We start from the raw sequence: 11,679 nt of genomic DNA, 5'->3' as shown, positions 1-11,679 counted from the left end.
TGGCTCTTAGGCGACACTAAAAGCAAAATATTATCTTTTTTTTTCTTTTATTGTGTCCTTGACTACACAGACTGTGTGAACCACATGAAATAGTCACAGTTCAGGTCTGTGTAGTCATCCTAGTATCTCGCACAACATGGGACTTGATCAAAATATCGATGAACAAATATATTTATTTTCATTTATCCAACCTTTATTTAACCAAAAAGAGCAAATAATGAAGTTGATTAAAACAAAAACTGGTATTGAACAAAAATACAGTAAACTAGAATAAACACAGGGTTCAGGATTATCACTGATCTGGGGCCAGTAAAAACCTATATTGAGGCAAGTTGATTGGCCCATTTGGAGCCTCACTTTATAATCTCTTTATGATAATAGGTCCTGCTAGGTTTTAATAGCAGAATGAATGTTTGTTATTATTATTAGAAGGTTAAATAATGATAATCATTGATGTTGTTCCTCATTTGTGACTTTTAAAGAGTCTTTTATTCTTTCACTCGTGTGGTCCTGGCCCAGTTTGCATGCAGTGTGTGCACTGCAGTGTTAAGACTGACTGTTTCTATTAGCAGTAAACAGGACTGAGTGATAAGCACACACACGCATACACACACACAGTCTGAGCACTTCCCTCAGGAAACGTAGACTGAAGGGGAAAATGTTGTGCCCGTCCCTAATGAGGTGGGACATGTTGCTATCTGTAGTCATTTAATTGGGCTGCCAGCTCATCTACAGAATTAATAAGCTGGTTGACTCAAGGTGCTCTCAGTGTGATGGGGACATAAAGGCGATTTTTGTTTCCTTATGATCTAGTTATTAGTTTTAACTGAGCTTGTAAAGTAAATGGTGCATGTGATGATGGCCCATGTGAAAAATAAGTTTGAACTCAATCAGAATTGATTGAGTTCATTGAGTTTTACTACGCTTTGGTTTTTAGGTTATTCAAAATTGTCAAACTCTGATTTTTATTTTTTTATTTTTTTATTTTTTTTGTGCAAACGACAAAAAAAACAACAACCCCAGAGGCGTCTCTCTTCTGTGTGTTCTCTTCTGTAAAATGTATTATAGTGACGCCGATCAGGCACAATGTTTTCACCACTGACAGGTAAAGTTAATAGCACTGATTATCTCTTCATTATGTCGCTGGTTAGTGGGTAGGATATATAATGGAGCAAAGGAGATATTCTGTCCTAAAAGCAGGAAAAATGGAAAATTGTAAGGATTTTAGAGAGTTTGACAAAAGGCCAAATTGGAGACGACTGGGTCAGAGCATCCCCTCAACTGCAGCTTTTGTGGGGTGTTCCTGCGGTGCACTGGTCAGTATCTATCAAAACTGGTTCAAGGAAGCAGCAGTGGTGAACCAGCAACAGGCTGATGGGCGGCCCAGGCTCAGTGATGCACAGACGAGCTATTGTAGCTCAAATTTGGCTCTGATGACAGGTGTCAGAATACACAGTGCATACAGGCCTGAACTGGCGACTGAAGAAGACTTGGATGAACAGCTTTCTGAGACCTGAGATCAACTTTCCCTCAACTTTCAGGCAACTGTTTGAACAGCTACCAGTGAGACCACAAGATACTGCTGATTGACACAGTGCCTGGTGGTAAATACATTGGAGCGTTGCCTAGACAACTAGACAGAGCGAAGCAACAGTTTTGAACTTTATGTGGATTTATGTGTCGTTCTGATTTCTGCTGTAGAAAATCATGCAAATTTATTTAAATCTCATGCCTCATTTGCTTATTTAAACATGAAAAATGTGAGAAAAGTAGAGATGGGAAAAATAATTAATATTGTCTGCCTTTTAATATAAGTCTTTCTTTGCGTGGGATTCTGATTATACCAGTAGCTAACAGATGAGACTGGATATTCTCTTTCTTTTCCATACTGTCAACAAACCCCATGTCAAGGCCAAAATCAACAAAGAAGTAATCATTCTAATGAGCTTTCCTGTGCAGGCTAGGAGCTTTTATCTGCATTTCCTTTGCGCCACGGAGCTCCATTGTTGTCCAAAAACAAATAAAAAAAGGCATCAGTGAATCCCGCTGTTCCACAGTCGATTACATTTTCCTTCATTACAGTAAACATGCGCTGTAGTTCATCTTCAGCCACTCTCACTTGCGCCATCTGGCTGTAAGCACCAGTTTACCAAATGTGTACCTCTCCCAGCAGGTTTCAGGTGAGAGTTGAACTTCACTGAGGGGGAAAAAAAAGTTTATGGTCTTGGACTAGGCTTAAACCATTTCTGGAAAACTGACCCTTTATATGATTGAGTTTGAATAACATTTATTTATTGTATTTATTTAAACCAGAGATAAAAGTTCGTGAGGATAAAGCTCAGGGCTGTGGCTTTTGTTTTAGGAATTTGCTAGCTATAAAAAATAAAAAAAAAACACGGATCATTCTTATCTTAGCTTCAATCCAAACGGTCATACTTGTCACACTGATGCTGGCCTGCAGATGTGATGGGATGGAAGGAAAAGGCTTGGCTTTGATTGCTGCCGCCTCGCCAAGCCTTTAAATGATTGCTGAGAGAACCTCGAACCTTGCCACTTGTGTCACCCAGCAGTTTATCACTTCTTATTATTAACCATTAATAGTCTAAGTCACTAGAAAAGATAATTGTAATCGTCTCAGCTAAAGCCTGTTTTGTCTCAGAAACCTCATCCTGCTGGGAAAGCAGGTGAGCCCAGCCGGCACGCCGTGTCCTTAAATTAAAAGTTAATGAAAGAATATGGACATAAATTATGAGATTTTACAGCACATTCACTTTAATTTGCAGTTTTTTCTGTCTACTAATTTTACTATAATGATTTTAGCATATGTATATTTATTAGTATGTGCCTCTCTCCTTCTTAATGGATCTATTAAAATCTGTGTTTTGAGAAAAGCGTCATTATAAATATAAACCTTTTTTTTACAGGTGTCCTTGGAGTGGGCGAACACAGTTTCCCGTTCCAGTTTGTTATTCCAGGTGAGTGAAACGTCATTCTTCTGTGTGCCCAGCACCGCCTCAGTTCCCGTAACAAGTTTTCTTAGATTTGTTTTATCACCCATCTAGGTCAGTTCAGCGAAGGGTGCATGCTGATGCAGGTGTGATAACCCCTGTCGACAAAGCAGTTAAGGTCCAGTTTGTGTGTAGGCGAATGGAAAAACATTACGTAATCAGTGTTTAAAGATTTAGGAGTGGTACGCTATTTCCTGATACTTTTATTGCTACTAAAAGTTTTTTTTTTTTTGCTCATGATAGATAACAAAATTGCAGTGTGTAAATAACCCTAAAGATCAGCTGAACATTCTTGGCACCTGTAAGGCCACACATTGTGCAATCTGTCTGGTATCTTACACCCTCTCTGAGGCACAGGCTGACACACGAAGGGGGGTAGCCGGGGGTTATTTTTAGTTCCCTCTCCTTTTGTGCAGTCACTGTTTAATTGGGCTTCATGCCTCCGTGCTTTGTCCTCCCCTCCTTTCAGCCCACCAGTCTTGAGAACATCAGTGAAGGGCATGTTAAATATCAGGCAGAGAGGTGGCTAACTGAAGGATAAAGAGGCTCCTGCTGCCCCCTGCTGGTACCTCAGAGAGGCTAACAAACCCTCAAATGAACAGTGTGATCCTTAAGAGTTTTTATGGTAAAAAAGAGTCTACCTGAATTGTAACATGTGGTTTAAAAATTGAGCATTTATCATAATATCTTAGCAAGTTTTCTTTGTTATTCTTTTCAAAGTTTCTCTAATAGTCACAAAAGTACCACCGTACAAAAGACATCATAATAAAAATGAATCTTCCGCAAAAACAGTGTCACCAATAATCAAAATACATACATGACAGTTGGTGAGGAGGCTTATTTTTGCAAATTTTTGGCACTACACACTCTTAAGGGCAAATGGAGTCTCCAGCTTATACAAAATGCTCTGTTTCACACAGTTTTTCTTCTACTCTTGGCTCTGAAAATCATAAAAGAGATGGGATCTTAAAGCTATTCAAACCTGTTTTAGAGGGACATCCAATTAGAAGAAAGTTGGCTTAAAAGGCTGAAAAGCTCAAATGACTTGTTTAACCCTCTCGAGGCAGGCGTTGCCGATTTGCAACAGTTAAAAACTAACAACCTGATTACCCCACATACATATTTTATGAGTTTTTTTTTACTCAGAAGTACCACTGCAGGACTTGGTTGTGCATTAGCAACAAAAAGTTTAATTTGAGCCTGAGAGGGTTAAATCAGCTAAGGAGCTGAACGAAGGCTCAGTGTAGGTTAAATAAGGATTATTTTGAACTGTGAGTAACACAGAGCTACTCAAGTAGAGTCCAAGCAAAAAAAAGAGTTATAATGGGTCCACTTTAAGGTCAAAAGATGAACGGACATTGCATAAGGAGGGCTTTGACATCGCCAAGTTATTTCTAGGCTCTTATGTTTCCAGTCTATGGATTTTGTCTGCACTCAAAGGAGCAAGACAGGCTCTACAACCCTTAGCCACTTTCAGTAACCACGAGCAGCCCACTCCCCAGGGAAATTCGGCCTGATGTCAGCCAGTGATGGCTCCATTTTAGTTGCCAAGCTGTCTGCAACCAAACAACAACAATCTGCCTCTCCTGCTTAATTCTTATTGACAGCAGCAGCAGCAGCAGATAGTCCCTGGAGCAGCTGGCATTAACATCTGAATGAGGATCAAGGAACACATTAGAACAGAGACTGCGCCAGGGGGCTCTGCCATTATTTTGACACCACATTAAACTCTTTTGCTGTGCGTTCTGCTTGGAAATTTATACACAGATTACTCCATGAACAGGTTTTGAACCTGTTGTTTGGGTGTTTTTTCCTCTTCACTGGATCTGAACATCTCTCCCCTTCTGTCTATCTCACTGCTGTCTCCCCAGAATTGTTATTTTTCCTCTTCTTGAATTTCCTACGCTCCTATGTTTACCCTCACAGTTTCCACTTTTTCACTGTCCTTTTCCTGAGACACATGGCCTGTCCTTTTTTCACTAAGGACACCTGCAGGAATCCATCTGAAAGCTTAGTTTAATGACATCTCCAAGGGAATGCATACAGATTTCAGCTCAGTCTCTGCCTAGGGGAAAATATCTACAAAAAATAAAGTGTAGCCACATTAATACGACATTTTCTAGAATTTCTATATTTAATTTTCCTTTTTGTCCTTCTTTTAAAAATTTTTTTAACTTAAATTTACAATTAAATGTATTGAACTTAAACTTCTTTTTTTCCTTTTTTTCAATTTAAAAGAAAGTTTTTGCTAATCCTTAATAGAAAATGCTAAAAAGGAAAAAAATTATCGAGTCGTTCGTTGAATCCCTCGCACAAATTAGTCATTGAAATATATACATTTGTATGACTTTTTAAAAAATATTTCTTGTACTTTCTATTACTGTTCCAGTACTTTTGCTTTATTGCAATAGTTCTGACTAACAGCATTGTTTTCAGTCTAATTTACTTCTTTGTTTTTCCTAACCAGAGGCAGCCATTTCCTTTGATTTGTGTCAGTCACCCAAAGGTGAAATGCTGACTCCTTAAGTACACTTTGTAAACAGGAAACAAACAAGTTTGTGGAAATGCAAAAGCAAAATGTAGAAAATGCAGAAATAGATGTAGAAATAAATTCATACATTTAATGTGATGTTATTTATTGGCTGTTTCTGCCCGCCATAGTTTACAGGCCGCAATATAACAACTCATTGGTTGTGTGAGAACTTGAAAATGTTAGACTTTTAATCACATAGTTTACCTGTGATCCACTTAGTCGTCACCTATGGAGACAGTTTTTGCTTTTTGGGGGGGAAATTCTGTCTTACTGAGCTTGTTAGCTTTCTTGTATGGTGAAGGTATGACCCTCTGAATTTGATGTAAGTTACAGCTTTATTGAGAAATTGATGTGGGTTGGATTGAAATTCCCAGTGTCACTCATGTTTGTGTTTTCTTTCCCCACAATCTCCTGCTTAGCTACTGTCCCAACTTCCTTTGAGGGACCCTTTGGGAAAATAGTTTACCGAGTGAAGGTGACTATTGACACGCCACGCTTCTCCAAGGACTACAAAATCCAGAAGCCCTTCTACCTACTCAACATGCTTAACCTCAATGAGGTTCCAGACATTGCTGTAAGTGCTTGATTCACATTTGTTTTCCTTCACTTTGATCTCACCTTTATTCTCTTTGATTCTTGCCCAGTGCATTTAGGACTGGATTGAAAAGAATGCTGTAATGCATTTCTTTATTTAATAAACTTTTATCTTTGTCGAAGCTTATTTGATTTCGTTGCAGAGCAGGAAAGGGTTCTCTCCCTCCTACTCATAATCAAGTCTCTTCTCCTGATGACTGTCAGTTTCCTGTTTATCCTGCAATAAAGAGTCTGCACAGCTTCTGCTAGCCAAACTTTTTAATTACTGCCAACGTACAGACAGACAGACGTTTATTCAACAACTCTGCCTCTTCAGTATCACAGTTCTGCTGTGGCCACCAAGAAGTTCAACTACCTCCTGGTGAAGTCGGGGACTGTGATGCTGAAAGTTTGCAGTGACATGAAGGGTTACATCCCCGGTCAGGTCATCAAGTTATTCACCGAGATCCACAACAAATCTGGCAAGGACACGGGGTGTGTACTGGCCAGTCTCGTACAGGTATGTTATTAAATGTAGACAGTTATATCAGTATTTCTTAACTCCTCCTTGGTTCGTGTAAATCATCTTTAAGAAGGACTGAGAACTCTTAGACCTTCTATAATAATAGAATAAACCAGAATTTCCACTCAAGTAACAAATCTTTTCATGTGGACACACATAAAATTCGTTTTACCTCAGATAAAAACAGTTATCTTGATCATTTCTAGAACAGTAAGTTATCCTGCGAGCTTTCACATTAGTGGTGTGTGAGGCGGTTTGAATTTGCCATTACATCTTTTCATGCTTCTAATTGTTTGACTTTGTCACACCAGAGAGTGGCCTACAAGACTAACAAGCCTGTGGTAGACCTACGGACCATTGCAGAGGTGGAGGGAGCGAAAGTGAAGGCAGGAAAACATGCAGAGTGGAAGGAACAGATCATCGTTCCTCCACTCCCTCAGTCACAACTGACAGGCTGCAACCTTATAGACATCATCTATTTCATTCAGGTGTGTGTGTATGTGTGTGTGTGTGTGTTATACCAGGTTGATAGCAGTTTTGCAGGTTTAACATATGTTAGTTGAAGCTTTTCAGCTCCAGCTTTTCATTTTTCTACTTCCTTTATGCCGTCCTAATTGTTTCTGAATCAGACCACAGAGTGTTGATGGCAGCCATCTGGTGGGCTGTGAAGGTACTACAAGTTAACTGTAAAAAGTCATTTAAAATAAATAATAATAAATAAATTTGACCCTAAATATTTAAATATCAAATAAAGATTCTAACTTTTCATTTTCTGAGCGATTTTTGGATCTAAGTTTGGATCTAAGTATTAGGAAATAACTAAAGTGGAGCTGCAGGTCTTATAGAGCAGTGAAGCTTTTAATGGACAGTTGACCTTAAGAAGTAAATTATCGTAGGATCCAAATGAATCAAAAAAATTCATGTGATTGTCCAAGGTGAAAGTATGAGTAGGTCACAATAGATTTTTGAAGTGGGAAGAAGTTCAGAAATTCCTCTATGATGATATTGTGATATTTTGCAAATGACCATTGCAGCTAATAGCAGATCATCTGATATTTTTTTTCTTCCCCACTCATCATTTAAGATATTTTTTTACCATTTTCAGTGCTACATTGAAGTATGATTGCAAGTTTGGCAAAACGGTTCGATTTGCCAGGGGAAGCAATTTGCAAAACTTTCCAGGTTGCAGTTTCTTGGTGTTCTTGAGTGCTGCTGCTTTAAGAGGAACTTATTAAAGTAATCGGCTCGTGTCATTTCTAAGCTGTTAAAATGGTGGCTGCACGTATTAAACGTGCTTTTAATTCTTGGTGTCAGACACTTTTCTACACAAACAAAGGGTCTTTGCTAAGGGTACCCAAAAGGGGTGGTAACTTTTAAAGAATAGATTCTACAGACACAGGATCAACTTGGGTGGGGGGAATATAAAAAATAAATTAGCTGTGAGTAATGCACAGTTAACAGGGACTGATCCCGCTGCTCCCTTCACGGATCTCTGTTTGTGTTACAGGTGTCACTAAGATATCCTGAAGCAGCTGTCACTCTGCCTATCTATATCGGAAACATCGCTTTAAACCAGTCTCCGACGAGGTCTACACCCACCAGTCCAGCGGGTGCAGCAGGGGTGATGCCCAGCGCTCCGCCAGCGGAGGAGGATCGAGGCGATGATATATGTGCAGGAGGCTTTACCAGTGAGGAACTTCCCACAAAGAGTCACTCACAGCAGGATCCCTCAGGCCAGGCAGTCACAATGTCTCCCAGCGCCTTCAGCTACGCACCTGGTGCGGCAGCGCCGCCTAGCCACAATCCCCCCGATGCATCTGCTCCGCTCTTCTGTTTGTCCACAGGAGCCACCATACCTTTCTTCACTGAGGGAAATGTTGCTCCAACCCCCACTTCCTGTTCACTCATTCTCCCTCCAGAGTACAGCACTACTGACTACCCTCATGGTTAGTACTTAATAAACCTACCACACCCAGACAATCACCTGCAAGGTGTAATGGCTAATTAGGCATTTATGAGTTGCATCATCATCATGCTTCAAGTTTTAAAAATATTGGCTGATATTGGGTTGTTGTTTTTTAAATCACCAAATATCTGTACATACCAGTCTTATAAAGTCCTGTATCGGCCAGGCTCCATTCACAGCAGTCCACATAATTTGTCAGATAATAACAATAAAAATACTCCAGATTAGGAAGAAACTGTTGTAATGCTGTATAGTTGGGTATTTAAAATGTGCAGCCAGCCTTAATGTGGACATTAAAGGGCCTGCAGTTTCTTGCACTTCCACATTTTCAGCTCCAGAGTTCGACTTCACTACTACTCATGGAAGCCATGATAGCGCCCCCCCACTCCCCAAAATGACTAAGCAATGTGTTTTGCATTTTCTGGCCTATAATCTCTAGTAGATTAAGTCACAGTTAAATTCCGAGATAACCTTAAACTCTTATCCAGTCCCGTTTACTTTTCTTTGCCTCTGTGTGTTCCAGAGCCCCCACCTAGTTATGAGGAAAGCTGCAGTAGTGCCAACTCCAGTTTCAACAGTAGACAGTAGAGAAGAAACAGGTGGATGAAGAATTGTGACCACTCCCACCTACACCTGTTTGCACTCGCCTCGAAACGAATCCAGAGACAAGGTGGATGAAAAGAGGATGGATGCTTCAAACTCCCCAAGGATTGATTCTTTGTCCTGCATTGAGTTTTGTTTTGTTTGTTTTTTTAAAAAGGGGATAATTTCTTATAATGAATATAAGAATTTAAATTTTTCCTCATGTCCCAGCAGATAATGTCAGGTGAACATCACTGTGCCTAAAGGAAAAAAAAGTATTTCAGATTGTTATACAGCATTTAGAATAATCAGTCGTTGGACACGTCTGTTGTGTTTTTATTTCCAACATGTTGTTGCATCTGTGATGCCTTGAAACTAAAAGCTTTCAGTCTGGCCTTTTTGTGGTGGGGCGGGGGGGTCCGGGGGTCCAAACATGCGCTTGTTAGTGTGGTCCGCTGCTCTTTGTACATGTCTCTGCTGTCCTCGTCGTCGTGCAGGCAGAGCTGCCTCCATCATGGATATAAAAAGAGGAATACACAGTCACAGGTGATGCCTGTGATAACAGCTTCTTTTCACATCAAAATCTGTTTGTAAATGCACAGAATGGTTATAAAGATAAGTATGTCCTTAGGGAAACCACTCGGCTGAGTAACTGATTAAAATAATTCAAGGAGCAAATTCAAATTCAGTTCATTCAGTAGTTTTCCTCTGGTCTGTTGTGCTGTTTGTTTGTTTTTTATCGAAATCATCTTGATGTGAGTTGCCCGATTTCAAATATCCTTATTATGGAGCTACATGGAATGTTTAAAATAATACGTTTCAAAAGGTCATCAGCAATCATGAGCCAGTTTCTCAAACAAAGTCCTAAACCTTTTATTCTACTGTCTATTGCCATCATTCTTCTGTCAACGTTTGCCAACCATATCCCTCTGCAGAAGTAAGCATCCAACGACAAATGACGAGAGGCTCACGATGTAATCATTAAAAGCCTCCACAACAGCTAAGCTGCTTCTTTTCTTTTGCAGATGTAGATAATAGAAAATAAAATTGTTCCTAAACGAAACTGCTCATGACAAAATCGGGGTATTTGTTTTGTGTCACCAGGTCATGATGTGGCTATTCCTTATCTTTCAGGCTGTTATGGGCTGTGGTTTGCACTGTTGGCAGGAATTCCGATGCGTTCTCGATGGGTTTTGGCTGCCCTTCTTCACAGATTCTGTTCATAACTTTTATTAATTTATAAATCCATCCAAGTGGTGGAGGGTTTCTTGTTTGGTGACCTCAGGATCACCTCTCTGCTGTTGGTAGATGATGTGTCTTGAGGCAGTGAGGCACTTTGCAGGACTGAGGGCATGGTTCTCAGCTGGAAAAGGGTGGAGTGTGCACTCTGGGTCAGGGACGGGTTTAAGTGTCCCGGGTCTTGAACCGACAAGTGAGGGAATAGAGGAGCGGGGGATTGACAGAGGGATGGGTGTGGTACGGGCCGTACCAGTGTGCTTTGAAGAAGAGAGATCTGAGCATAAAAGTTAAGCTGTCGATTTACCAGTTAATCTACATTCTCACCCTTGCCTGTGGTCATGAGCTGTGGGTAGTAAGCCAAAGAATGAGATAACAGATATTTGAAAGGTGTCTGCGCTCTCCCATAGCAGTAGGATGTGGAGCTCACATCACAAAGAGCCAGTTGAGGTAGTTCTGGATTTTTTTATTTAATTTTTTTTACACAATGTCCTACTGGGAAGAGGCCCCCATGGCGAACCTGAACACGCTGGGGAGATTACATTGCTCAGCTGGTTGGGAATGCAATGAAGAACCCAATGAGAGGCTGGGCGCCTCTGGGTAGACCTCTGCCTCTGTAACCTGAACCCAGATAAGCGGCAGAAAATGGATGGATGGATATTTTCCTTCTTTCATGTTTTTTTTCTTCTTCTTTTTGTGTGTGTGTCTTTTAGCTCCAAAGGTGTCGTGCCATTCAGTTCCATTAAATCCAAGAGTAAGCAAGACGGCTGCAGAGCTGATATGTCGGAAACTGGGAATCTCACACCGAATCAATAGTGATGGATAAACAGCACTACAGACCAGAGGAAAATTAAATACAAATGAGATTTTAAGAGGAAAAGGCCTTTTAATCAAAAACGCTTCCACAAAGCAATGCAGTCAAACTTTGTTATTATTTATTATATTTTTTATTTCATTACGTCTCCCTTTCATTGGCTCCTTAAGATATTTTTCTTGCCGTACCACTTTTGTATTCAGAGGAAGTTTGTCTCGTGAGCCTCATTTTCCCTGTAGCTGGTTATGAGGTCTGCAGTACCGAAAGCCGTACTCTGCCCCCTTGTGGGTGATACCGGTACAGGCTTTATCTCTTTTGAGCCTGCTCTTAAAACTGGAGACTAAAACGACCAGCCATGTTAACTGACCCACCTAACTTAGTCCTTGTTTCTGTGATTCACCAGCTGAAGTCCGCTCTAGAAATGGATTTCTTTCCTTTCTGTTG

At 40.3% G+C, this 11,679-nt stretch overlaps 1 protein-coding gene across 1 annotated transcript in view; it reads left to right on the top strand.

Annotated features, from left to right (window-relative positions):
* arrdc1b (arrestin domain containing 1b) overlaps positions 1-11,673 on the top strand; it is a 45,687-nt gene extending 34,014 nt beyond the window's left edge. The window contains exons 3-8 of the mRNA XM_005725592.1: positions 2,925-2,975; positions 5,961-6,115; positions 6,452-6,634; positions 6,949-7,125; positions 8,145-8,583; positions 9,127-11,673. Of these exons, the coding sequence (XP_005725649.1) occupies positions 2,925-2,975; positions 5,961-6,115; positions 6,452-6,634; positions 6,949-7,125; positions 8,145-8,583; positions 9,127-9,191 (1,070 nt within the window). The 3' untranslated portion in view covers positions 9,192-11,673. The remainder of the gene's footprint in view (positions 1-2,924; positions 2,976-5,960; positions 6,116-6,451; positions 6,635-6,948; positions 7,126-8,144; positions 8,584-9,126) is intronic.
* Positions 11,674-11,679: the final 6 nt, after the last annotated feature.

Source organism: Pundamilia nyererei, unplaced genomic scaffold (assembly GCF_000239375.1).
Source record: "Pundamilia nyererei isolate P.nyererei 1_Seehausen unplaced genomic scaffold, PunNye1.0 scaffold00016, whole genome shotgun sequence".
In the NCBI taxonomy this organism is placed as follows: domain Eukaryota; kingdom Metazoa; phylum Chordata; class Actinopteri; order Cichliformes; family Cichlidae; genus Pundamilia; species Pundamilia nyererei.
The sequence above is the reverse complement of the archived record's forward strand: the minus strand, read 5'-3'. Positions and strand labels throughout refer to the sequence as shown.